This window comes from Synchiropus splendidus, chromosome 1 (genome assembly GCF_027744825.2).
Source record: "Synchiropus splendidus isolate RoL2022-P1 chromosome 1, RoL_Sspl_1.0, whole genome shotgun sequence".
Lineage (NCBI taxonomy): Eukaryota > Metazoa > Chordata > Actinopteri > Syngnathiformes > Callionymidae > Synchiropus > Synchiropus splendidus.
The window spans coordinates 24,023,437-24,051,400 of record NC_071334.1 but is presented as its reverse complement, the minus strand read 5'-3'; the positions used below and the strand labels follow the sequence as shown (position 1 = coordinate 24,051,400).

General features: G+C 45.9%; 2 protein-coding genes across 4 annotated transcripts; one reads left to right on the top strand and one right to left on the bottom strand.

Annotated features, from left to right (window-relative positions):
- Window positions 1–612: 612 nt before the first annotated feature.
- stx4 (syntaxin 4) lies at window positions 613–3,859 on the top strand. Its single transcript, XM_053849389.1, has 10 exons — window positions 613–929; window positions 1,200–1,304; window positions 1,547–1,646; window positions 1,704–1,778; window positions 1,855–1,925; window positions 2,343–2,451; window positions 2,620–2,693; window positions 2,823–2,960; window positions 3,084–3,194; window positions 3,283–3,859. Exons 1-10 carry the CDS (start codon window positions 900–902, stop codon window positions 3,358–3,360), a joined length of 891 nt encoding a protein of 296 aa, XP_053705364.1. The 5' UTR covers window positions 613–899; the 3' UTR covers window positions 3,361–3,859.
- Window positions 3,860–4,238: 379 nt separating this feature from the next.
- On the bottom strand, window positions 4,239–27,746 carry srcap (Snf2-related CREBBP activator protein). 3 transcript variants are annotated; one of them, XM_053848974.1, is made up of 33 exons: window positions 27,517–27,746; window positions 26,202–26,278; window positions 23,193–25,537; window positions 22,607–22,828; window positions 22,226–22,411; window positions 21,862–22,002; window positions 21,603–21,795; window positions 20,993–21,162; window positions 20,827–20,908; window positions 20,450–20,539; window positions 19,907–20,083; window positions 19,326–19,531; window positions 19,076–19,253; window positions 18,859–18,995; window positions 18,623–18,792; window positions 17,738–18,067; window positions 17,127–17,313; window positions 16,896–17,065; window positions 15,862–16,004; window positions 15,583–15,789; window positions 15,283–15,447; window positions 15,031–15,174; window positions 14,772–14,831; window positions 13,881–14,044; window positions 12,756–13,069; window positions 12,478–12,680; window positions 12,120–12,289; window positions 11,856–12,052; window positions 10,134–10,248; window positions 9,881–10,006; window positions 9,451–9,627; window positions 9,184–9,267; window positions 4,239–8,751 (listed from the first exon to the last, which is right to left on the bottom strand). In XM_053848974.1, exons 3-33 carry the CDS (start codon window positions 25,299–25,301, stop codon window positions 5,113–5,115), a joined length of 10,656 nt encoding a protein of 3,551 aa, XP_053704949.1. In that variant the 5' UTR covers window positions 25,302–25,537; window positions 26,202–26,278; window positions 27,517–27,746; the 3' UTR covers window positions 4,239–5,112. The 3 variants fall into 3 exon arrangements, with proteins under 3 accessions (XP_053704949.1, XP_053705033.1, XP_053704860.1); XM_053848885.1 differs by having other exon boundaries at window positions 4,240–8,751; window positions 14,508–14,831; XM_053849058.1 differs by lacking the exon at window positions 27,517–27,746 and having other exon boundaries at window positions 14,508–14,831; window positions 26,202–26,277.
- Between the last annotated feature and the right edge of the window lie 218 nt (window positions 27,747–27,964).

Below are 27,964 nucleotides of genomic sequence, written 5' to 3'. Positions count from 1 at the left end.
CATGGGAAACGTAGTTATTGGCGAGCGCCCATGAAAAACGATCAGAACTATCGATCGGTTTTTCCAAAAAATATTTATTTGAGCTTATTACAGTTTTGCGTTAAATAATTAAAATATAAAAAAACAATCCTAGCACATGATTACAACAACTATTCATATGCATATTACGCTTAATCATTATTGTTCTAGTTGAATTATAGTTATAGTTGTGATAATAATGTAATAATGTGGTGTTAGTATGAATCATTATGTGAACCCAAACAAGCACTACTAATTGTTACATTCTCACGAGAAATTACATATTATTTGATACCTAAAAATGCAATGACTCCTTCTACTCTACTCAATACTCAATCCACACGCTTGTTGCTGAGCACCACATTATTACCTTACTACAGTGCATTGATATTTCACTGAATTGTAATATGTATTATAAAATTTGTTTGGTGAAACTTATTCTTGCGCTGATAATAGAATCACAGTCCGGTGTTGTACATTTACTCAAACGTTTCACTCAATTATTTAGGTTTAGCTTAAAGAAATTAACTGCATTGTATGGATTGGGCTCATACCCAAGTATATAATTATCAATCAATATCAATTATTATTACTAATCTTAATGTGAGTTCATGCAACAAAATGCTCTAATATCTGAATTGAGTCCGAGAGAGTTGCGCGCCTATCATTCTTCAACAGACGTTGTTGCGTAGTTACAAACTTTGGCCATTAGAGGCGCTCCTCTTGAATCGCACCGTAGAAGAAGATACTCAGAACTAGTTGAATGACACTAAAAGGAACTTTCACAATTTTCCATTTACAGCCCTGGGTCGATTTATAGAAATCGGAACAAGGAGTTGAGACGTTTTCCGTATCAACACCGTGTTTTTATATTTTTGAATATGAGGGACCGAACGAAGGAATTGGGAAATGTAAGTTGCAAAGTACTAACAATGTCGTTAGCTCAGCACGCTAACTTAGTTTATCCCTGCCTATAAAGTCGCTATTAAGGCGGTGACAACCACGGCAGAGTCTGAAATAGCAAACGGCGTGTTAAGTCAAGTGCATTTATATGTGCAATCGGCGTCTCTTTAGCGAAGAAAAGTTTGATGGTCGACTCTTGCTGCTGTTTCCTGCGACTAGGCCGGAGAAAGGGCAGGGCGCTTCATGTGTTTGTCTTGTTTGTTTGTCTGTGCTCACAGACCGCCGAGGCTTCAGACGACGACGATGAAGGTAAATCTCTGATGATCAAACCAGGAACCTCTTCAGCCAAAGAGGAGAAAGAGAATGAAGCCTTCCTGAAAAAGGTAAACACTCCCTGCTTGTCTGACATCAACTCGTCACGCCTCTTTCAAAAGTTCCTCTGCATCAGCTGAAGCACTGATTTGATGTTCTATGTGCGAACAGACGAGTCATTTTAACAGCTTCTTACATATCCTGTTTGACAGCGATATTTCGTTGATGAACTGTTAGCTTGATAGCTCATATGTCATGCTTGTTTGTATTTTGTTGATCATCAAGTTCAGCTGTTAAAGTCTCTGGTCTACAGGTTCAGGAGGTTCATGAGAGCCTGCAGAATCTGAAGAGTTTAGTGTCGGACCTGGAAACCAAACAGAAAACGGTCCTGGGAGTTGCACTGCCTGAAGACAGTAAGTGTTTTGTGTCCATGTCTCACCTGCCCCACCTAAGCGTGTGTTGGTCTGCAGGTATGAAGAAAGATCTGCAGACTTTGAGAGACGAGATCAAATTGCTAGCAAGTCAGATCCACAGGAAACTGAAGAGTAAGTATTTTATTAACCTTTCCACCTTCACAAAGAAACATTGGAGAGCCTTATCCATGTCTATCTCCTTTGGCAGGTATTGAGCCTAAAAAGGGAGAAGATGACGGAAAATATATTCCTGTCAACATTCGGATGCAGAAAACGCAGGTGGAACATTATTATTATTACTTCAAACCATCTCAACCCGTAACTGTGAATGGGCCTGACCCAGTATCGGTGTTGGGCAAAGTGTTTACCGGCAGCGCTGTTGTGAGAGTAATGGGTATTTGCAGATGTCTGAATTCAAATCTGGATCGGAGGTGAAAAAATGTGAATCTGTGCATTCCTGCTTTGAACTCAACATGCTGTTTGTAAATGTTTACTGTCCTGCTTTTTCTTTATTGGACTGCCTCCATCAATATTTCCTTTTTCCAAGATGCATTTCCTATCATGATAAGTTCAAGTAACAATGTTGGTGACTACCAGGTCAATTGAAGTTTGTTTACCAGATTAAGTCAATATTATGATGGTAACCAGGTTGTGCTCATGAAGGTATCAGTAAGGAAATTATGTCTTTCTGCACAGCACGCTGTTTTGTCGAAAGAGTTTGTGGAGCTGATGGGTCACTGCAACACCATTCAGGCTCAGTACCGAGATCGCAATGTGGAGAGAATACAGCGGCAGCTTAAGATCAGTGAGTACAGGGCAACCAGCCACTTCATCCCTCTCACTGCTCCACACGTGACACCTCAGATGCTTACGCATTTACTTCATAACAAGAGAATTAAGAGGACGATGATCTCACAGCAAGAGATGAAACAATGCAGGTAAAAGTTGGACCTGTGTCTTTTACTGGTTTCAGCTGGAACTAATGTGACAGACGAGCAGCTGGATGTGATGCTGGAAAGCGGACAGACCGATGTCTTCACTCAAAATGTGAGTTGCTTCAAGACAAATCACTTTTACCCTTTCAAATATGTTTATGTTGCAAATTAAGCCCTTTTGCAAGAAGAAATTTGGACCTGCTCAGGCTGCAGAGATGAGAATGTGTTCTGTGGTGTCCAGATTCTGATCGACGCTAAAGCCACCCGACAGGCTCTGAATGAGATCGAGTCCAGACATGATGAGATCCTGAAGCTGGAGCGGAGCATCAAGGACCTGCACGACATGTTCCAGTACCTGGCCATGGAGGTGGAGGCACAGGTGAGGTGACGAACACACTTTGATAAAATGACAGATGAGAAGAATTAGAAACGAGCTGATAAAAAAAAAGACAAAACTTTTTCTTGCATGAGTGCTGATGAGATTTGCCATCTGCTCCTGCAGGGGGAGCTGGTGGACAGCATCGAAAACAACATCAGACAGACCAACAACTACGTAGAAAAGGCGAAGGAAAACGTAGAGAAAGCTGTCACATACCAGCAGAAGGCGCGCAAGGTAAACATGAGCCAAGCATGATGGGATGGTGTGAGGGTATCTCGTCAACGTACAAGTGACCGAGTATGAAATGTCTCTCCTCTGACAGAAAAAGGTTTGGATTGCCATCTGCCTTGCCATCCTGCTCCTGATCCTCGCCATTTCTCTGGCTGTCACCTTCTCCTGAACGGGAGACCCAGCTGGACAATCCACATGTGTACATAGTAGGGAAGATTCATCTTCTCGGTTGACCCTTGTCTTCCTCTTACGCTCTTATCACAGCAGCCCAAGAGGATGTGAACTGTTACGTTGACTTCAATGTTTTTAAAAAGTGTCTTTATGGAGGAGGAGCCAGAACGCCGGCACCACACTTCAGTTCTCAGGAACTTTTTCCCTCATTACAGTTGTGCTTATGAACAAATGATTAACACTTTCGGCGCATTTTAACCTGCTGTAAATAACCTCTTTGAATCTTTTTAAGAAAGAACACGTTTTACTGTCGCCCTGGCGACACCTGCCTTAGTATTTATGATGTTGATGCTGCTGTCCAACCATCGCCTTCTTTCACCTACCGCAACTGAAAAGGGACATTTTCTTGTCGAAAGTTTTTCAGACACAATTCCGCTGTGCTCCGGTCTGTATCACCTCTTTTAATAAAATACTGTTGTCTAGCTTGTTGAGCATTTTTCATTTTGCAATTACACTAAACTGCCAGATTGAAGTAAAGATTTAACTTGTTAACTGCAGCGCTAACGTACATATCCTCATTACAGTTGTGTTGAAATAGTCCAGATTTAACTACATGGAAATTCAGGTAATTGACAGAAAGTCATTTCAGTACAATCACGTGCTTCTAGTGATACAGGAAGTCTTCAGTCACATATGCAGTGATAGTCCCACTATTTTTACATTTCTGCTCAGTCCTCAGTGACATACAACTTATTTGAGATGCTATTGCTTCAAGATTCAGCCTCAGCTGCCGGGACTTTCTATTAAACCCCAAAGATGTACTTTTGCATAAGCATAATGAAGTCTTCTTCACAGAGATGATCACCGGTGTTTATCAAACCCAAGAAGAAATCCCACGTCCACACAAGAGGTTCCATTTTGACTTTTTTTTTTTTATTCAACTGTAATCGTCTTCAGTCTTCAAGTAAAACAAAGTGGAATTACACAGGAATCAGGAATGCGACAAACAGACACAAATCAAAACCAACAACCCTGACAACAACCCCTCCCTCACCCCTAAGTGTCCATCATGGTTGAAAATGGACAAATCAACTAATTGTACACGTTAATTCACATTTGTCCAACGTTACAACGAAGCACAAATCAATTCATTTTCACTCAAATTTTTAGATTCTACTGTAGGGCTCATGGAAAACGGCGAGCACCCGATGCATCATAAGGGAATTGACCACTCAAACCCATTTGGCCACAGAGGCACCGCTTCATTTCATGGTAGCGCCTCTTTACTGATAGTCACTGAGTGCTTGAAGTGGAACTAAACAGAAACCATTGGAAACGTGAAAAGTTGAAAAGACCTTAAAAAAATGTGGGTGCTGTGTGATCAGATGTGCAAATCAAAAGTCTGGAGTTTAAAATGAAAAGTAGCTGTAGTAGCTTAGACTCAAAGGAAATCATAAACGGTAACATCAATAGTCCATCTAAGACTCATTTCCCGCCTGCCCTGTTGCATAAAACTCCTAACAGGCCTCGAGTGGGCGCCAGTTCTGTTAATGATGACATGTCGGAGTCTTCAGCAAACCATCTCCGCCCAACGATGACATCGTGATTCATTCCTGCAACTGGGCATCACCCTGACAAGGGAACCAGCACCAATGTCTAGGAACCCAGAGCAGCAGCGAGAGCGCGGACATACCTGGGAGGTCCCAGCCTGCTCTCCACCTTCTTGCGTCTACATCAAGTCCTGCGCCGTTCATGTCTTGGTATGGCGATGCTGGCCGGCAGAGGAGCGCGTGCTGGCCGCAGGAGACCTGGCCTGGACGGCAGCCAGCGCTGCCACACTGCGGAGCACTCGGTCTGGCGTCCCCTCTGCACTGCTGCTCGCCTCCAGTTTGTGAGACCGTCTGCTCTTTTGATGCTGCTGTTTCTTCTTGTCCCTCCTCCTCCTGTCAGAGCTGCGGTCCCTGTCACTGCCCGAAGACGTGGCCCGTGAGCGCGACTCTCTGTGCTCCGTGTTTTGCGAGCTGATGCTGCGAGTCCGCCGGCTGCTGCTGTTGCTACTGCTGCGACTTCGGCTGCTGCGTTCGCCGCCCTCTCCGTCGCTGCTAATGCTGCTGCAGGCACTGTGGGCCCGAGACGAGGATCGCGCCTCACCCTCGCTCTCCTTGCTTCTTGGCGACTTGTGGCTCCCTCTGCCCTTTCCCTCTGACTTGGACCTTTTGTGTTCCAGTTCTAGAGGTGGTACCAGAGAGCCAGGACACTGTCGAGTAGAGCGTGCAGTGGAGCGGCTTGTTTGACTGGGCGGGGACCCCTTGCTGTGCTGAGCACTTTTGTTGTTCGTGACAGTGACAGAGTTGGTCTGGGGGGAGGTCGGCGGACTCTTCAATTTGGCATTTTGACCTGGGTCTGTGGAAACAGCTGGGGGCGACCCGCTTGTTTTGACAGAGTCTTTACGTGGAGTGTGACCTGGTGTGTCCACTCTTCCTTTCATTGCAAGAAGTTTTGCTGCTGCATTAAGCGCTGAACACCTCTTCCCCCGAACCTCAGGCTCTGGAGCAAGCGGCGGCGCACTGTTGGTCTGTGGTTTAAAGTCCTGAGACCTCCGGGTGTTACGAACGGAAGGCGTGTCGCTCCCAGATTCAGTGGAGGTGTTATTGGACGCAGTTCTACGAGAACACTGTGCTGGTTTTTTCCCAGGACGACCACTGCCCTTTTCCTTCTCCTGGTCTTGAAGCCTGCGGTTGGCTGAGCGGGTCAGCCGGGGGTCCTTCTTGCCGTCGCAGTCCGATGAGTCGGTGGATGAAGACCTGGAGCGGCTTCTGTGAGTGGAGGCGGGCTCCTCTTCGTCTCTCTCCTCCTCTTTAGCCTCAGAATCGGCTGTGACATCAGCACGCCTCCTCTTGGTGGGATGTCTGTTCTCGTACGTCCTCTTGTGGTGGGCATAGCGAGTGAGTGTAGCGTTGGAGCAGCTGGAGGAAGGCGAGGACGAGCGAGTGGATTCCTGACTGCTCTGCCTGCTTAGAGATCGTCTCTGGACCATTGATTTAGGTTCTTCAGTGGCTGGAGCCTCTTGCGCTTTCATTTGACTTTGCTCGGGGTCTTTGGCCTCGGAGGAACATTCCAGCTTCCTCCTTTTGGACAGAGACTCTTCCTCTTTGCTGTCACGCTCCTTCCTTCTACTACCTTTGGCCTCCGCGACCTTAGCATCACTGTGGGTCACCTGATCTGGGTGACTCTTACAGGGATGGTCCTTCAGCATCATTTCCTGAGCAGGACACTCTCCTTTAATACTTGAAGGAGGAGAAGACTTGAGTCCTGTCATGGACTCCATACTGGTCACCATGGCAACAGGAGACTCTTCAGCTGTCACTGCTGAGTTGCTGAGTTCTAGCGTTAAACCGTTTGCTGATGACTTTGGTGTGTTGCCTGAAGGAGCTTTCTGAACAGGGGCTTCCAGTGGAGCAGGGACCGTGGGTGGCGCCAGGCCTGGAGGGGAAGTTTCTTGAGGGACCGAAGCACCAGCTGGAGTAGGTGAGGAGGTGACACTGGGCTTTGTGAGATTTGCATCCAGAGTAGTCGTGGGTGCAGGGGCAGAAGCTGCAGGGTCTTTCAGAGCATCAGATGTTGACGGAGTGATGGAGGTGCTCTGCTGGCTATTGTTTTCTTTTGTTGCTGCGCCAGGTGGTGAGGGCAGTGTAGCAAGAGTCGGCATGGACAGGGCCGGTGCTGAGAGGGGTGTGGTGGAGACTGTTGAGTTCAGTGTTGGTGAGTCTGGTCCAAAAGGAGTGTCAGTGGACTCTGGGGTTAATGAACATAATTGGATACCTGGTTCTGATACCGCCATGTTTGGTTCAGGTGGCACTTTTAAAGAATCACTGGGTGAGACAACGGGTGTCACTTCACCAGTAACAGTGGGGGTGGAGGCGGATGACACAAACGCATCACGAGGTTCTGAGACAGCATCTGAGACAAGGACAGAACTTTGGTCATTAGTGGTTAAGTCGGCTGATTTAGCGTTACTAGAGTTTGGATTGGTGGAATTGGCATCAGGTGACTGTGCCTGGCTGGAGGGCAGAACTGCCTGTACAGCAGCCTTAGCTGCTTCTTTCTCAGACTTTACCTCGACACCACCGGGTTCAGGAGAGGTTATGGGTTGACGGCCTCGCTTGCGTTTTGGGGACAGAGGAGGGCTTTCTTTGTCACTGGGGGGAGTGGGCTGAGGTGACCGACAGACAGGGATGGTGGGCTCAGACGGGGACTTCACAGGCCTTCCCCTCTTCCTTTTTGGAGGAGTGCTGAGAGAATTGGAATCTGAGGCAGAAGCTGGCTCGGGCTTCTTTGCCCCGCCTTTTCCTCGCTGCAATTCCGCCAGTTGTGCAGCCATGCGAGACTCCGTCTCTAACCTGCGACGCACGGGCAGGTTCCTCAGCACCGGCATGTCGGGGGAGAGATGAGGCGGCGAGTATGGAGGATAAGTTCGGACTGGCTGCAAAGGAGGACTTGGGGTGGAGTCCTGCTCCTGAGGCGGTTTAACAACCCTAGCACTTTGACTTTTGTTTATCTCGTCCTCTGCAGCAGCGTCCTCAGAGGAAGTTCCCCCTGCAGTACCGCTCCCTCGTCTCCTCCTCCTCTTCGGCTCCTTCTCCTCTACCACCGTCACCAGACGACCCGGGAGCTTTCGCAGGACTTTGGCAGATGGTGAGTCGTCAACTAGACCTCGAAGGACCTCCTCATCTGCTGACTGGCGCTTGCGAGGTGAGCGGGAGCTGGTGGACGGCAAGGACACGGAGCTTTGGTCTTTGGTGTCACGGTCTTTCGCCACAGGGTCCACACTTGATTCCAGTGAAGACTCTGACACCCTTGTTTCCTTCTGAGCCTCCTCCTCTCTGCTACCTCTATCATTCTTGTTCTCCGGGTCTACGGCAGGTTTTCCTGTCATGGTGGAGGCTGTTGGCGGTGAAGGCACTTGACTTGCTTGGGGGGATTGTGTAGTCCTGGTCTTGACACTAGTCAGGTCTCTGACAGGAGACAAAGCTTTTAAAGATTTGGTGTGAGAGGGTTTCGGTGGGTCGGACCGGGACGGTGTTGAGGATCCAGCATCTCTAGCAGCCCCCCGTCCCCTCAGACCTACACGCTGCCTTTCAGGCACTTCTTTAGGTGTCAGGGATTGTGGCTCGGGCTCAGGCGAGGCCCCACGCAGCCGCCCACTTGTTCGTGTGGACGTCACGGTCTTGTCTTTGGGTTTGCGGCCACGATGAGCCGGAGCTGGTGGGGAAGGTTCCACAGATGCAGAAGAAGCAAAGTCGTCCTCGTCCTCGTCTGATGGAGCGTTAACTTTGAGACCCTCCTCCTTGGCCTGGTCCAGACCCTTTCTGGCAGCCTCCACTTGTTCCTGAACACCCATGACAGAATCAGAGTCATATTCATCCAAACATGAATTCTATAAATGCTAATAAAGTTGAATGTGCGTTTGTTTGTGTGGATACGTATGTGAGCTTTTCTTTTATCCCCAGCCTACTAATAACCACATGTGCCCCTGACTTTCTGAAAATGGCTTTCTGTACGTGCATGAGTGTTTGGGAACGATAGTTTAATGTGGATGAGGATGAGGTTGACTAGCAAGGCAACACTTGACAGTAAACAATATTCCAAATCTACACACTTGTGTGTACACATGTTGCAGCTCTTGCAGTGTATTGGTTGTTACTCACTGCAAGTCTCGTGAAAGCGTGTATCTTTATGCCATCAGTAAACAAATGCGCAGCCAAGTAGATTTGTGCCACACAAGCTCCATAAAGTGAAGAGGGAGAGCATTACGTCTTACCTCAGCTTGTTTCAGTTCCTCCTTGCACACGTCTTCTAACGAGGCCTCCAGGAAATTCATGGCATAGCGCTCGATGGGTGTCAGCTGTGAGGCAGAGTACAAATAGATCAGCATGGCAAGCAAAGAATGTCAGGACTAAAAGACAAACCAGGCAGACAGCTGAAGAAATAAATGACTAATGAATTGAAGACAACAATCCCACCATAATTACACATCAAATAAACCTTGTGACCGAACAACCTGGCGGCTGCTCTGGAGACCACTGACCTGCTCTACGAGAGCAGCGATTTCTTGCTCTGCCTTGGACAGTTCCTCCACCTCCTCTTGGTCTCCGCCATCGTCCAATGGAATGTTCTCGTTGAACTCAGCCAACTCTGCAACCTGTTCAGCTTTGGCTTGAGAGGCGGCTACGATGTCCTCCTCATCCTCAGCCCGACACAGAGCCTGCGGATCACATGGTCATCAGGACTGAAGACAAAGACGCTGCCCTTTGCAAATTTAAACACCTTGTCTTTTGTAAGAATTTGTTAGAAAAAATATCCCAATCATTTTTTCACAGAAAACTGCAGGACGTTCTCAGATTAGTTCAGTACACCCCTGTGACGGTGTCACCATGGATCATGTCAGAAAACTACTGCGTCACTGTCTCGGTTCTGGGCAGCTCACTCGCCCAACCTGGTGCATTAATGACTCTTACCTGCTCCAAAATTGTGGTGTTCTGTTTGTTGGTGGTCTCCTCCTCATCTTGGTTCGACACAGCCAGGTCAACGGCTGCCTCTCTCTTCTCGCTGTCGTTCACATCAAAAAGCTCTCGGATGGTTTGCTAAGGAGTGAAGTGAAGACAGTTCAGCTGTGTTGCACCTCCAGCAGAATCCAGTCAAAATTATACATTGGCGTTACTAGCCTTAACAAGAGATCAAAACATGAATACAGAGCTTTACGCGGCTTACCTCTTTGAAAAACGCAGTGGTGAAGTTTCCTCCCTCAATGGCCATATCTCCCAGCATCCTCTTCTGGTTGGCCTTCTTCAGAATGTTCTCCTCAACTGTACGCTCACTTATCAACCTGAGAGAGGAACCACAGCTTTATGTAGAGGACTCAAATTCTAACAGAAAACATCACCACTGACAGGATATGACACGAGCACCTAAGAACACATGTACAAACAGAGAAATTTTACTGATCTACTAAATGTATCCAGCTGCAGTGATTTGTTCCTGCAAAGAGCTAGAGGAAGATAGAACAGTACTGGAGTGTGAGTTGGAGTTCAAAGAGTGTGGAAAGTGTTTTAGTAATTTTAGTTAGGCTAGTCAGAGAGACTTATTTAATTTCATGTCTCACTCAAAACCATTCCGAGGCGAACACCTGGCTGCACAGTTCAGACAATGAATGGAACATGGCAGGAAGCTCCAGAGGATTTCCTTGACACACAGTAGACTAAATTAGACTATTTAGTAATAATAGACTATTTCTAGACTAAAAGGGAGACTCGGCTTCATTTCAACATTAATTTTATGTACTGAACATACAGTACTACACAGAAGTGGTAGATAACTATTAGGCTAAAAGTAGGATTCCGATTTAATTGCTTCCTTTTCTTATAAACAGGGGAAATTTAAGGACCAAAACAACCAACTTCTTACATCTTACTTTTTATTATCCCCTGGTTAATAATGCATTTTTCTATTCTTTTTAGAAGGCGTTGAATTTTACAATGATAACCAAGTAATAGCCATAATAAAAATAAAATATTACGAAACTTAACAGCTATTAATTGGTCAGTTCTATTTTCCACATTACTAGTTAGTCTCTCACATCAACATTTGTCTCTGAATAAAATAGCTAAATAAGTGTAAAGATGTCTCATGTCTCCAGTACAAACAGACTGTGACCTGTACGTGAGTTGCCATGATCCAAGCCAGACAATTGCATGAGAAAACTTGTTTGAAGCACTCGATCCAACAAAACCAACACTAATTCAGAGTCTAATGTCACTATTGAGAGGTTCTTGAAATAAAAAATAAGTTTAAAACCATGACCATGAACCAAAGTCCTATAGACTCTTCTTGAATGTCGCACATTAGTGTCTGCTGTCAAACACCGCAGAGCTGGAGAGCACAGCGCGCCTTCATGATCATGTCATATCCGCATATACAAATTGGGCAACATTCGCGACATGCAAGTCCAGTGGTGAGAGCAGGATGAAGGCTTGTGTTCGTGAGATGTTAAATTCTCGTTGTGGTGATTCAGGAGGAGCCTGTTGTATTCCTGATAAGAGTCCACTATACTGACTGTAACCACACTGAAGTCACAAGCCAATGATGGGGAGGTCAGAGAGTCCACACATGGGCTGATGGCAGACCATGTGTGGACCTCAAGATGGCGCTCTGTATGCAGCTGGAGAACAGCACTGACCACCTAGACACTGCACCCATCATTAGGCACAAAAACTAATGTCTGTTTTTGTAAACACGTACAATAGTTTTTGTTTGCTTAATCATATTATTATTGTGTTATAAAATTGAGTGTTCACAGTTATGTTGACCAGCTCCCAGATATTCAACATTATTTACGTTGGAAAAAGCTTCTCTTCAATAGTTTCTACAGACATAATATCAAAATAAACCAAGGAGATCTGCAAAAGAGTTCGCGACGGTCATGGGTGTTCCTACCTGTAGATGTGGACATCCCTGGTTTGGCCAATACGGTGACACCTGTCCTGTGCCTGTGCATCCATGGTTGGATTCCAGTCACTGTCGTAGAAGACCACTGTGTCAGCACCAGTCAGGTTGACTCCAACTCCTCCACTGCGGGTGGACAGAATGAAGCAGAAAATCCTCCGATCGGCATTGAAGCGCTCCATCAACGCCTAAAGACACACAAGTCAAGTTCAAGTCATTCTATCCCAAGCTTCATTTTGTTTTGATGACACCCACCTGCCGCTGTTCCACGCGCGTGCTGCCGTCTAAGCGGAGGTAGATGTGTCCATGGTAGTTGAGGAATTGCTCTAGCACATCCAGCATCCGAGTCATCTGGGTGAAGATCAGCACACGATGGCCTCCGGTCTTTAGCTTCCTCAGCAGAGTGTGAAGCGTCTGTAGTTTTCCTAAAAATAAGGGGAAATATTTTAACCTTTTAGTCCACTCAGACATTCATCATTGTTTGAAATATTTGAGAATTTTTCTGTTCTCTATATCAGACTGATCACACCTCAATGCATTCACTGAGTGCGAGTACTTGTTGTGTGCAGTGATACTTGATTTAAATGGCGGTTTACTAGATAGACTATCTTACCACAGTCATACTGGATGAGCCGGAGGTCTGGGAACTGGGTTCTGGTGTTGCACTGAATTCTGTGAAGGCTACGAGCCAGCGGAGAAACTTGACTAGTCAACATGGAGGAGAAGATAGTTTGCTGGTGGCTTAAAGACGGAGGAGGATGGCAGCAGTGCAGTGAGATGGGAGGAGCCTCCACAGGAGGTATCACAAAGGTGAACCTAAAGAAATGGTCAGACTATTAATCATGACTGTCTAACATTCCCCAGGTGAAAAGATCAGCGACTCCTCCTCACCTGTCGACAATGTCAGTCAGAAGCTCCAGTCTCTCCTCAATTCCATGGATGGCCCCTCTAACAGCGTCACTCTGACACCAGAAGTCCTGTCTGTGACTCCACTGAGAGTACAGGGAGCTGCTGTGACCAGAACGCATCCAGTCACCCTCACCTTTGCTTGCAGCCGGGGAGGGGCATGGACCATTGAGGAAAGTGAGGAAATCCAACACCTCTTTTCCATAGATGGGTGACGCGGAGCAGCGCTCCATATTTATTCGAGCAAGCAAGTCCAGTTTGCTGTTGTGCTGCTGCTTGTGAACATTCTCTAACCATGACTGTTGGGCAAAAGAAACAAAAATGAATAGTGGCTCTTACAAACATAGATACAAACTGCACATACATGGATGTAATTTCTAAACACCTGAAATAAATTTATGATGATTGACTGGGGCTGGCCAAATCATTGGCAATTAATTGTCCAGGAAAATTTCTGGTTGATCTCAATTATCATCCGTCACCCCGTTTAGTGATTAGACTCGCAGCCCAATGGTCACCAGAGGTCGCCATGTTCTGCTTCTGAACGATATCAATGAAGACAGAAGCCTTCCCCTCTGCGTGCATTCTGTTGTTGCAGTAGTGAGAACTCAAGAGAATTCAGTGCATTTATTCCACTAAGCCCCGCCACAGAAAATACTAGTGGAAACCCTTTTTAGACTAGTTGTTAGTTAGTCGTTTTGGCAACTTCAGCTGAGGATCACCAAGTCTGTTTGTAGCCATCAAGCTACCCGTTCCAGTTTCTAAGACTCGATTTCAGAATGTTGGAAGGCTCTCAGTCCAAACGATTTCCAAATGAGCGACTGTGAACCCGGGGACAGTAAAGATGGTGCCAGCCAGTCTCAAGATATTGTGGAGGAAAAAAAGGCAATGCAGCAGCTGTGTGGCAGTGGTTTGGTCTACAGATCGTTCTTCTCTTCTTGCCTTGTTGTTAGTTAAATGCCTTTGCAATTTTAAATAATTTTGTATTTGTCATTACAGGAGCTTCAAATACACTTTTTTTTTTTTACATATTGCCCAGCTGCATGATAAATTACTACTTGGGGACCGACAGGAAGCCGGAACGAACATGTGTGTAATCTGGACGGTTACCATGTGAAACGGTGAGCGAGGAGGCAGGCGAGGCACTTTTCTTGGAGTAGGTGGGGGAGCTTTCAGAGCTGGACGGGACTTGCTGGTTATAGGTATTTGGCTGCTCTTGCTGTCACTAAGTGGCACTGATTTACTCACAGAAGATGGAATTGGTGGTGTTGGAGCTGAGGAGGAAACAAGCAATTTATTGACATAGCAGAAAAACGTAACTGACCACATTCCAATGAGCCTGATTAACATTACATCTCTTGACCAATGTTCTACTTGTCTTAATGTGCCACAAATTTTTACCCATGTTTTACAATTTCAAACATTTCATTACTTTCCATTACCTCAATAAAAGACAGAAATTACTCATTCAGGAATGACCAAATAAGGTGGATTCAGAAGAAGGGAAATTAGGTGGTTTTATCATTGCAGGAGAAAGGCATAGATACAGACTGTTGAATTAATGTGTAGTTAGAATAGAAATGGCTGAATACAGGAGAACCTTGACAGTTCTTGCATGAAGTACACATGCAGCAGCATAGTCAATAGTCATCACTGACTGAAGAGCAATATTATGTCAGGAATCAAAAGGTAGAGGCAGTGGTAATGGTTACTGTTCTAGTCCAGAGTTTGTCTCACCTGGCTGGTCTGCACTTAGGATAGGAGGTTGAACTACTTTGAGGATAGGTCGAGGTGCGTGGGGCTGGTTCGGGGTGGTACTAGGGACTCGGGGAGGAGCTATGGTGTAGTGGGCAGTAGCAGGACCAGGTGTGCGTGGGGTTATCTGTAGTGTTGCCGTGTGTCTGACAGGGGTGGTGTTTGGGTGAAGGGGACGAGAGGGTTGAGGGGCCACACGAGGGGAAGGGGCCACGGCCATTGAGGGAACAGGCCCGCCTTCCTTGCCTGTTGACTGACGAACAACGATCTTGACCACACCGGGGCTGCTGACCACAGATGCGGGAACTAAGGAGAGCAGAGGATAAAGACAGGTCAGATTCTTTTCATGAGCATGAGTAGTGAAGTGTTGTCGCATTGAGCAGTCTGTGACTAATTTCATAGTCGACTATCATTGGAGGGGAAAAAAAAGTAAATTAAAAAGGAATAAACCCAAAAGAAAAAAAACGAAATTTTGATCACTCAAGAAAAAAAGAGGAGGAAAAACCTTGAGAGGCGCTTAGAGGCAGGCGACTTGGGGCAGGAGTGGATGGTGTAGCAGGATGAGCGTTGGTGGTCTGGACAGTCAGCTGGGCAGGCTGACTGATGAGGTGGTGCTGCCCCCCACTGGACACAATGTGCATCACATTCCCTGCCAAGCACGCGAGAATAACTATGGTCAACAAATAGTAAAACATGACAGCTAAGCAGGGCGAAGAACTGTCATGGATAAATCATCAACAAGACCTACAAAACATACCCTGCACAGGTCTTGGAGGAGCTACAGGAACTTGGTGGATTTGAGCTCCGGAGAGAGTCAGTTTGTTCCCCTGGAGCTGGAAGGTGACTGGTTTGCTGCCTTGACACGATGATACAGGTCGCCCTGCCAGAGACGCCAGCTGAGCAATGCTAACCACCTCGCCGGCTGGTAGGGGAGAGAGATTCAAATGAATGGAGTCACAGTGATCAAGTGGGGTTAGCATTTTAAGAAAATTCCAAGTCTTCACTGGGGAATTCAACCCCATCTTGAGACAGGTGGGGAGATCAAATTCAAACTTACATGGAAGCCGGGCCTGCATGTCTGGACTCAGCAGAACTCTCTGGGGCATGCTGGGGTTCGGACTTGGGTGTGCAGGGACCCCAGTAACACATGGAGAAATGGGAGGTCGGACTGTCAGCACCGGCTTGGGAAAGCTGGACCTGACAGCAGTCTGAGGAGCAGAAGGAGGGCGAGGAGGAGGAGGTGTGCTGGCTACGGTGCACACCACTGGAAAGATAGCAAGTCGTTGATTCAGACTGGATGTTTGTTTTGTTGTAATGACTGTTTTAGTCCACTTACCTTGTTGAACGACTGGAGTAGGAGTTGATGGCGCTTCGGAGCTAACCGGTGTGGGAGTCTGTGAGGCAGGCTGCACAGAGCAGGTGGGCTTGTTCATGAGCAGTACAGGTCGAGTGTCAGGTTTGGGAGGTGGCTGGAGCATCCTTGGCAAAAAGAAAGTAAATAAAAATCACAACTGTAAACAGCGAGTGTTCATTGATAACACATGTTCATGAATATTTATTTAAAGAAAGTAAAAAATCAGATTGTTTAAGTGCAAAAGTCAGGAATTTTCAAGAACAGACCATAATAACATAATAAAATGTAAATATTCGGCTATTTTCTAAACGTGATTCCATACCTCCTTGTATAATCATAGCTCATCACTCCACATTCTGATGCAACAATTGGTTCACCTGAAGTCTTTTCCGTAAAAAGCTACAGATCAACTCGAGGTGGGTGATATGGCAAAGATATATCAGTTTCCATTCTTTGTAATGTATGTAAAAAAAATACTTTACATACAACATATGGAGAAAACACAAACACACCTAAAGGTAAACAACAGATAAACAGCACTATTGCAACATAAAAGGACACTTTCAATAAACATGAAACTAAGACTTTAACTTGAGTTATGCTTTAGACTAGCTGGCTCACTCCGACTGTGGGTGATTTTGGGAGGGTGATGTGCGCATGTGACCTTTGCAGTGTGCCGTTTCCTCAGCAAATGAGAGTTGGTTCTTATGCATGTAACTAGTGTATAGAATTTGACCAAGATCTCATCGCTTTGGCAGATCAACAAAATATTCTACAATTGTTTACCATCAAATATCATCATATTGGATAACCATAACTTAAGCGATATGTTGTACCAAAACAAAAAGTGGGTTGTTCTTGAAACCCCCCCCCCATTACCAGGCAATGTATTGTTCACATCAAACCAGAAGATGCAAAACTGGTTTTGTTTCCAGGATTTTCTGAATTTACATGCAATTACAAAACCCAGAAGAAAGGGACACTTGGACAGACTGCATGGGGAGGCTGGGTAGTACCTGTTGACTTTCATGCGCACTGGTTTGGGTCTTGGAGGGGGTTCAGGTGCCTCCATAATTTCCTGGATAAGCTTTCGTTCAACCTTGTGCCGAGGCACAAAGACGTCAGCCTGGTATCTGGAGACAGTGGCCTCCATTCCAATGAGGTGGAACATAGACAGGTCACAGCGCTGAAAGACGAAAACAAAGTAAAAAAATCTGCCACAGACTAATGTTTGACCCAACACCCACCTTCAGAGGGGGGACATCAAGGGCATCCAACACCAGTGAAGCAGTGTGGAAAACAATGGGCTTGGTGATAAAGGGGGACTGGATCGGCCGAGGATCAAACAGATTGGGATGGTTGCAGACTTTACGCAGCTGCATGAGGATGTTGATAACAGACATGAAGTGACCACTGGCAAGGGTCTCTCGAGTTCTGTGGGTCAGAGAAAGAGACGTGAGAGACAATGTAGCAATTTGTGGAAAATCAGAGATTAACTGGCAAAAAAAACCCTAGCCAAAGTCTTACCACTGTCTGAATGTGCAACAGGAGAGCAGCTAGCCCAAATGTGGCACATTCATAACGTGCAAGTTTATATTTTAGACATTATTCCAACAATGTAATGCCCTGAACATGCAGAATGTACTATGGTTCTAATGCAGCGAACGAACAAAACAAGTAGAAAGTTTGCAGACATGTCAGGTAATTTGCCATCTTCTCAAGTCCACCACAGTCACAGTACTTAAACACACAACTGGTGCTCAAGCACTTATAACTCTAATATTAACATATCGCAATCTTCAACGTGAACTTTTAGAGGAGCAGGTGAACAATCTCACACTCTGCAGTGGGAACTTACGATGCTTGGGCCATGAAGTCGTCATAAAGGAATCTCTGTCTTTTCGAGAGGCGGCAGCGGACAACATGTTCGTATTTCTTCGGCATCTGCTTCTCCACATCTGCTTTGATCCTCCTCAGCAGAAATGGTCTGAGGACCTTGTGTAGTCTCTTGACCAGACCTTCATTGTACTCCTGGCTGCCTTCGATCATCCCCGTCAGTGGGTTGGAGAACCATTCCTTGAACTCACGATGTGACTGGAAGACGTGCGGCATCAGGAAATGCATCAGGGACCACAGTTCCATCAGACTGTTTTGGAGCGGTGTTCCTGTCAGCAGCAGGCGTCGATGGCTGAGGGGGATAATTGATGTTGTCAGAGCAGGGCAGTAAAGTGTAAAAATTGTCAACACATTGGCAAATTAAAATGGTTCCACGCAAAATATAAGCACCAACTGGCACACATCATGTCTATCCACCGTGGCAAAGGAAAAGACATTGTGCATTTTGTAAAACATGCAAGGAACCTCACAGACAATGCTAATAGTGTTAGCTTCTAATAGTGTTAGCTGCTAACATTAGCACTTAGAGAAACCTTTTCACTGTTGAAGTAACTCTCTTCTTTAAGCCCAAAAGACAAACAAGACTCTAATCCACAGCAGTCGACTATTTGATTTTTCGAGATGCAGCATTATGTAAACCTTTGAGAATCAATTTCATCGTTACAGATCGAAACAGCTTATTTCTTCTGGACCATTTTCAGAGCTTGCTGAAGGGCTGGAGGAGCGGCTGAGCCAGGGTCAAGGCAAATAGCCTAATGTCTTGCCTTTAATCTTTTTTTTTTTTTTTAATTCTAGTCAACACGTCAACAGCAACATGCCTATCTGCCCATCCAGGCTTCTGACCCACCTGTTGAAATTGAGCAGACTCTGCCAACGCTGAGACTTGAAGTTCTTGATGTTTTGTGCCTCATCTAAGATGAGGTAGCGCCAAGACTTCCGCCGAAATGCCTGGTGATCCTGCAGAACCAGCTTATAGGACGTAATGCAGACATGGAAGGCGTTCGGCTTGGTCCAACCCTGAGAAGAATGTTCGAGGGTAAGTGAAATCCAACTTTCAGTCATCGCTGATATGATGCCACTCACCTGTCTTTTGAGCTTCCTTTCCTTCTGACTACCATAGTAGGTGAGGATCTTAAACCCTGGACACCAGCGCTTCAACTCCATCTCCCAGTTGAGCATGACACTGGTGGGAACAATGATCAGATGTGGCCCCCAGTTGCCTGAACACAAACAGAAAATCTGTCACTACACACCAGTCTTGTTGGAATAAGGGTAATTGAGGAGGGCCTGACTTGGTTACCTTTCTCACATGCCAGGTGGGCCAGCACTGCAATAGTCTGGATGGTTTTGCCCAGACCCATCTCATCAGCCAGGATTCCATTCAGTTTCTTTTCAAACATGGTGACCAGCCAATCCAGGCCGATGTGCTGGTACTCTCTCAATGTGCCATGGAGTAAGTAGGGGATGGGTGTCTTAACCTTGGGACAGGAGAGTGCAAGGTTTTATAGGTGCATTAACAAGAGTCACTCTATACTAGGACCAGGGCAGACCTTGGTGGTGGCCAGCGTGTACCCCTTGGGTTGCAAACTCTCTGCCGTGGCTGCAATGTGGCTGATCTCCTTCTTTGGTCTAGAGGTGGACAATGGAGGACTTTGGTCTCCCTCCTTCAATAGGACCTCCATCCCTTCATCTCCATGGTCGTCTTCACTCTCTTCCTTGTCAGTCTGGTCCTCTTCAGCACTCTCATCACAGGACTCTGTGGTTGAGTGAGATCATTGTCAAGCAAGACTGTATATTTAAAAAGCAGAACTGGCGTTATTACGATACTATTTATATGGCCCTCATGTATTTTCAAGTCTCAGTGGAGCAGTTCCTAGTCAACTACATGCAGTATCCTTGAAAAACAAAAGCACAAAACCAGAGAAGACCTTAGTAAGATGCTGCCTCCACAACTTTCAATGACTATACCCTCTCATAATCACTCATCAATCCATCAACTAGTTAATAACCTGACCAGAAAGTGATGGTGCAAATACAACAAACCTTTATTGGTTAAATTGATTTAATAAAATTCAGGGACACAACTTTATGACTCAGGTGAACAGGAAAAGTAAGGAATCCTGATCCCTACCTGAAGTGGCGGAGTTGCTCTCCTCATCGCTCTCCTCATCCTCTGTCTCTTCCTCTTCCTCGTCTGCAGAAAACTCTGAATCTGAAGTTTCTTTAGACGCAGACGGAGACGGAGCCTCATAGTCAGATGTGTATGCTCCTTTGTACTTCTCCAAAAGTTCTTCAATGCTCATGTCACCTGGAGGAGTTCCCAGTAGTTAGAGTTACAGTAGGACCAGGGTGACATGCCAAAAATACACAAGTTAACACATTGAGGTCAGAGTGCTATTAAAAACAAATGATACTGATTCATTCAGACTTCAGCTCAACCTCACCGGCATATAACAGCAATAACCTTCTGAAGAGAACAATTGGGATACAACCAAATTGTCACAAAAATGTTTTGACTTTACTGCAGTGAAAACGACCTCAGGAGGCGAAGAGAGACAGGTGTTATTGAGGGAAAACAAAGGAATCAAATCATACATGGTCATTTAAAAGAGACTTTAGAATTGATCAAGTCAAAAGTGTGAAAAAAAAAATCACGTTAATAATCAGAACAAACCCTCTCTGGCCAAGTCTCCCAGTTCTTCTGTGTGATCCACATTTCCTTCAACCTTTTCCTGAGCAGCGATTGTGTCCTCCTCATCCTCAGCTGAGGATTTGAGAGAGAATCATTAATGAACCTAGCTTCAGCAGGATGAAATGAAAAATACAGAACAAAAAAACTGAAAGACAAGTATAACAACCTTGACGATAACTCAATTTATTATCAGTTTAGTCAAATCGATATTTCACAACATCACTTGGTAAATGTGACGACTAAGATAAGCCTCTGACCCCAAAATAGGACTAATGTTTAACAATGTGACAAAATAAAAACAACCCTCTTTCCCTGTTTTGTCCATAAATCTTGAAGATGAACTCTGAAAAAAGTCTCACCATCCTCCTCATTGGCAGTGAATTCATCATCTTCCTCCACAGATGAAGAACTTCCATCTGAACACTCCTCTTTGTCAGCCTCCTACAAAAGTCACATGACTCATCAGCTGAACGCACTGTGTTGAAACAATCAAGGACACCAGATGCAGGTGAAGACAATGTGTACCTGCGGCAGTTTGAGGGTGCTGATCAGTTGATCCAGAGGCAGCAGACCTTCCTCCTTCAACAGTTCAATCTCTTTGCGACGACTCTCAGCGTCATTTCCCTCCTGCTGCTCCTCCACCTCAATTGTCTCCTCATCATCCTCCTCCTCGCCTAAAGGCTCAAAGTCTCTGTCTGCAGCAACATGAAGGCAGACACTTTTTTAATGGAAGGTTTAGAATTTATCATTCAAACATCATAAATTTGAGTTATTTTGCCTGGGCTCTCGAGCAAGACTCTGCCTTTGCCTGACGGCAAGGTCAAAGAGAAATCAGATAGTGCTAAAGCATTTTATCAAAACTAATTAGTTAGATCATATACAGTTTACAGTGCATCCAACAATGCAAAGCCTTTCAGGAAACGAAGACCTGGTTAAGACTTTGTCATAACAACGTGGGCCACAAACAAACTGGACTTAGAAATTGTAAAGAAAACCTCAATAACATGTATCGAAGTGGAAACAGCCTACGAACACTGTTGCCCGGCAGTTGCACACTGTAAGTGTTTCCATGACAACGACCAGGAACCATCAGTAGTAGAGGAGAAGCGTGTTTTCAAACAGGCAGGTCTCTCACCATCCTCTTCAGCAGGGCCAGAGGTAGGGGTTTGACCCAACCCAGGAGCAGCTTCAACCGGTCGAGTGGGTGCAAGGGATTTGCTCAGTAGGTCAGAGTATTTCTCTGTCTGACCCACTATAAAGTCCAGCTGAAGGTCAAGAGCCTTCTTCCTCTTCTCCTCAAGTCTGGACTGCTGCTTGTACTGAACCACCTAAGAGGAAAACGACAATTAACAACACAAAACCATCACCGATCAGGGTTGTTTAATCCGTACTACCTTCTCTACACTGCTCCAGAATGCCCGCACTTCTTTGGCAATAGAAGAGGCAACTCTCCTGATCTTAGCATGCTCATCTCGTTTTGCTTTTTCCTCCTTCTGGCGAAGTTCTTCATGGTGCCGCATCACCATACGGACCACCTGGCAGGGGGAAAAAAAAAGGTTCTTTATGCTCATGTCTAGTCCCGATCTTGGTAAAGTTTTAGTTAGGTTTTTAAGTGAATGCTGATGCTAGGAGATTTTGGAATAAAATCTGATTCTGTCAAATAACCTATGGCTTGAATCTCATGTAGATGCCTCCAGAAGGCTCCACTCAAGATTTTGTTCCTGGGTTTTGTATTCAGATCGTGATTTTTCTTCCCACCTTGCGAGCCACACCCCGCTTCCAGCGGCGCTCCTGAGCGAAGTCTGCCGACAGCCACTGCATCTCCTCACATAGGTAATCCCACTGGACTTTGGGACGTTGAGGTTCAGGTAAGCGGGTGAGACGTTTCGTGGACCAGAACCCTTCTCTCTTCAATGCCTGTGTCCGATGTTCGATTTCCGCTTCCTGCAGAAGACAGCATTAGCGTTATTGTTCACACTTGACCCGTGAGTTCAAATGGTAAGCAAAGGTACACATTTGCAATTCACAAATGACGCGTGATGACAACTTCTTCGACTGCATTATGACACAGTGATGAAATGTTGACTAGAAATGACCAATCAGAAAATGCAATAAAATCAAGTCAACAGGACAACTCACATGTTTAGCAAGCTCTGCCATGTCAGTGTGTCGCTCCCCTCTCGGTCTCTGGGGAGTGGATTGGTCGTGAGAGGAAGGAGAGATGAACTTGCCATGGAGACCCCGTAAAGGAGAGGACTTTTCTCGTATTGGCGTGGACCAGTCTGTAGAGGATATAGCTGATGCCGAAGAGGACGGACGGATGGCTGAGGATTTAACCCTCTCAGAGATCCATTGACGAACCTGTGGGACAAGACTCAGGATTTATATATGCCAGATTTTTTTTTACTCTCTTCCTGTGTATGTTATCAATACAACCAAAAAAAATAAGGCAACTAAAAAAAGGCTATTGGTTAAAGTAAGTTTTAAAACGATATACTCCAGTGGCACCAACAGTTACTACTCCTACTTCCATTCACCATGTCATGAGTGGCCGAGATGAAACTCGACAGGGACTGTGCGACAACTCCACATTGACTTAGACTCCGGACAGACATGCCTGAACACTAGCGGCACATCATTGCCACTCATTTCATGCAGGAAAAGACACAGAACTCAGCAGCTACTCCAAATGTCTGATCAGGACATAATCAATCTGCCATTTTACCTGGACAGACGAGCCTGGAGTGCTGGTACCACTTTTGTCTGGTTCATCATCACTGTCTTCATCTTGACTGCTGACTTGTCCTGAGGCAGCGTCTTCCAGAGTCTCGTCCTGATCCATTTCTACCTCATAATCCTCATCATCGTCATCATCTTCCTCCTCATTGTCTGACTGCTCTGGAGGTTCATCTGGCAAAAGGGCCTCCATATATTGACTCTCTTTCTTGTCAGGCAATTTAGGCTGTAGTGAAGTGGGCAGGTGGTGGTCTTTGGATGCTTCACCTGTGCCAGGTCCTCCTGCTACCTTCTGAACCAGGACAGGAGGTTTATCCAGGCTTGGACTGAAGAGACTTTTTGCTGTAGCGTCATACGTTGCATGATCGCACACAGCACTCACCGATGTAGCTTGAGAACTGGGGTTGCCATCTGCTTCGATGGGCCGCTGTGTGCCAGACTGTGATTGCTCGAGGGCGGGCACTCCTCTCGATGGAGGCATGAGCTTTTGGTTGACAGTAACAGAAGAATGGGGGACTAGTTTGGTCCCTGTACTGACAGAAACAGAGTCTGACAGAGCATCCGATGAAGCCAAAGTGTCTTTAGACCCCACAGAATGTTGGGCCTCTTGCTTCATTGCACATACAACTGACTGACTCTGATCTGCTCCCTGTGATGCTGGGTCTGCCACGTCACTTGTGTCAACGGCTGATGAACCTGCAGCCTCAGCTTGTTCTAAGGAACCTGTGTGAGGAACATGGTCCTTGTTGACTCCTGCTTTGCCAGAGCCCTCTGAATTTACCACAATTTGAGCTCTTAAGTCTGTCTGATCCACAGTAAAGGATTCAGAGACTTGAACTAAACAGACATGGCTAGAGTCCGGGTCGACCACAAGACGCTGCTCAACTGCAGCACTATTACTATCCTGTTGTGTTTGGTCAGATATCTGCTGAGAAAGTATCACATTCTCATTAAAGGTCTGAACAGAAGGGTCCAGTGTGGATTCCAAATCCACTTTCACGCCATACTCCTCTGCGTTCCCCAGTAAAGCATTAAATAAGTTCACCTCATATCCTGGAGACTGGGGCACTTGCACACTACTGCTGCCACATATGGTCTCCTCGGCAACTTCCTCCACCAGACTGCAAAACTGGTACACTTCCACAGACTGAGAGTCCAGGTCCAAACCGGCGTGGACACTTCCATCATACAGCTTTGCGTCCCCAGGAGCTAGCTGGTTGACAATAGCAGCTTCGCAGACAGTTCCGTCTTCCCGCTGCAGGAGGTAACTCTGCTTCAGGTGAACGTTAGTCCAGTCCCCACTGATGTGCGCCCCCTCTTGCACAACCACAATCTCCTGAGCATCTGTAGAATGAACGAGCCCAGCAATCAGTGGTGACTGTGTGATGTGGACATGCTGTGATGCTTCAGCCTCATCAACCTGCTCGGCTTGCAGGGACATGACATGGTCAGTGTCAAAGATGGGATGAACTGAGATATTGGAGGACTGTACACTTTGATCTTCCAGTTCTCCATCCACATTGCTGTGATTTTTTTCTTCGTCTGCTAAAGTGTTGGACCCACAATGAGCCTGCTCTGTGGAACAAACCCCAGGTGATGTTTCAGGCTCTGTTGTTGTCTCCAAAATCTCAGTAGGTGGTGATTTAGGTGCTTCACAACACTGGTTTTGGGCAAACATTTTGCTGGACTCCAGAGAGTCGACAGCATCTGCGCCACCGACTTGATTTGTGTTGACTGTCTGAGCCAGTAGGACAGTTTGTTGACTGCTGTCGCATGTGGACAAAGATGCAACGTCCTGGAGACCATCTTCTCGGTCCTGTTGGAGTCCTGTCTGAGACTTGGGGGAGGTATTCGCATCTTGAGGTGTCCCTGGTTTATATTCAACGGTAACAGTCGTCTGTGTAACCGTTTCAGCAGATCCTGAGCCTGGCTGAACCTGCTGTGATTGACTATTTGAGAGGATTTTTCCAGTTGGTAATCCACAAACCGACTTCTGTGTTCTACCGTCCACTGGTGAGGTTGCGACTTCTTGAACCAAGACGTTTTCTGAAACCGCAGCATCTCCGGTAAGGAGACCATCTTGTGCGTCATTCTCCATGACAAGAGTTTCCAAGTTCTCCTCTGGAGTTGGGACTGTAGGCAAGCTGGTGACAGGAGGGACTGGGCGGGGGGCAGCTGCAACTGGCCGCGGGGCGTGCCGTGATGACGCCCCAGCCACATTCTGTGCAGACTGGGGGTGGACACCCAGCACATCCACAGCAGGAGACGCACGCTGCAGCGCCGCCCCTCCTACAGGGTCGTCTTCCTCAGTGATGATCCGTTTACAACCTACACCTGAGGTGAAACAGAGGATGCATGAGGACACAGCCTTGGATTTTGACTACATAAAAATGAAACCCGACTCATCAACTCTATAGCTTCTAAAATCTTGTTCTGTGACAAAAATGAGTTTGAAGGAAAATAATTTCAACATGGGGAAAATCACATGATGGGTTCATATTCACACATACAAACTATCCAGAACATTAATTACAGGAAGTATTAGTTATGTATTCAGAAGCAAAAACAGCTATGATTCGCCAACCATATTTACAATATACAAGGTCTTTCTCCAGATGATGGTGACACACGTTTTTATAAGCAAAGGAGTGACTTCTTGCTCAAAGCATATCAGGCTAAATATTCAAATGTGAAATCAGAACCACCAGATGATGTTGCTTTCAAAACAAGCCTAAGTCATGTGAACTGTGAAAACTGTTTAAAAAAAAGAGTATATAACAAAGACTTACTCGTCTCACAACTTAAATAAGTTAAGAGTTACTTGAAGTTTAAAATGTTTGCCTGTTGTTAATGTACTCCACGATTCAGTATTGAAAAAACTGTTTACATCCTCACCTCAATAAATTCAAGTTCACAGGTGCACACATATATAACACACACCTCAACATATAAATAAAACTACTTGTCATGTAACTACATCACTTAATTCATTTCTCACCTGTCTGTGGTGCGAGACACGGGTCTTCTGTGCTTTCTACTTCCAGGATGCTGAACTTAAGCGCCACTCCACATGCTCTGAAGAAAAAAAGTAAGAGTACAACTTTGAAGGATCATAAGGAAACTACGCAGAGGTCCTGTACATTTATAAACGTATGTATCACCCACCAAAACCATACACTAAAAGTATCCACACACAGTACAATTGCAGCTTTTAGTCAGACGGCAGCTCGGTTCTGTGCGGACGCTGCAGCAGCTATAAAAACCAAGTTGGGTTTGCTGCAGTCGCCCACTGGAGGATGTTCCGAGTCTACGCTGCATGGTTCCCATAGAAAGTGCCGGTTGCAAAAAAACAAGGGCCTGTAACCCTTCTGTTCAATTCCCCATCTTCCTTTAACACATCCGACTTAACCGAGACGCACAAAAACAGTAATTAGCCACAACTAGCTCGATATCTTTGTTTGCCTTGATGGGGGCTATTTAGCTTAGCATTAGCCACGCACTCAGACATGTATCGATGGGGCATTTCATGTGGGGATCGTGGCCCAGAATCAACATGTTTCCGTAAGATGTGTTTGTTTCTGGGAGAAACATTAGTGTGGTTAGCATGATAGCTTATACAAAAACAGTGCTCGGGTGGCACCAACACCGGCTTGTCGGCTGCGATTGTTGGACGCGCAGGCGCCTCATCCACACCCGCGGTTATGTAACAATGTCCCGGTTTCACACTGTTTGTGCGGACATATCAATTAAGTCACTTCATAACGAGAGCCAACATGCGAAAAGTCGCATTATTAGCCGCTTCTGCATGCACTACATAGGAGCACAATCCTTCGTGACGTCACTGCGTGGGGTCAAAATGCTTCGTCAAAAATTAAATGCAGGCAAAATATTTCCTAGTCACACCCAAAGTAGGTTCCTTTATATCAACAAAATAAAAATAAAACCTGCCTGTATATCCAAAGTTTAATTTTAATTCAACAACGATTATGGGGGAGATTTAGGGGGTGCCACTGTGTGTCACAGTTGCGCCTTTATAATTGACCACTTTTGATTTGCGACACGGTACTGTTTTTTATTTAAAAAACAATACAATAATTTATTTTCAGGTGGTTCCGTACAATTTTGCGATCTAGACAGAGTGGTTCCTTGTCAGATAAAAAATGTTCAACCATTATTTTGAAGTACGGCACGAAACAAAACGCTAGCTGATCGCGTTCCCTCTTCGTCCGCTGGTCAGACCTCCCCTCGAATACCCCCGTTACTTCCTCCTTACCCCCTCCCTTTCAAAGCCGCCATCTTAAGTTCCCACCTACCTGAAATTTCCGACCGATTTTCTTTTACTAAATTCTCGCAGAAGGAGTCGTCATCCGCGAAAAATCGCACTCAATCCGTATTGTCAGCGACCCAAACTGTCTCCCGTTACCCAACGAGGTACCCCTTGGTCGGTGGGAAGAAGTGAAAATCCGGTCCGGGAGAGACTGGGTTTCGGCGCAGAATGTAGCGGTCGCGGGGAGGAGACTTGACGCAGCGAAATGGTGGAGGAACGCTGCTGCTGACAAAGTACGAAACAGGCGGATATCTCGCGAGATTACATTGAGCGCGCCACTTAAAATGGTCTCTTTTCAAAGTCGCCTCTGGTATGAGGCATTGTTGCGACTGTTTACTCAGTAGTCATGTATGTCTCACCGCACGATCTACACCGTTGTCGTTTTCCCTCCCTTCGTCTTTCGTGTGGAGTTGGTTAGCATCGTCTGCTTAAAT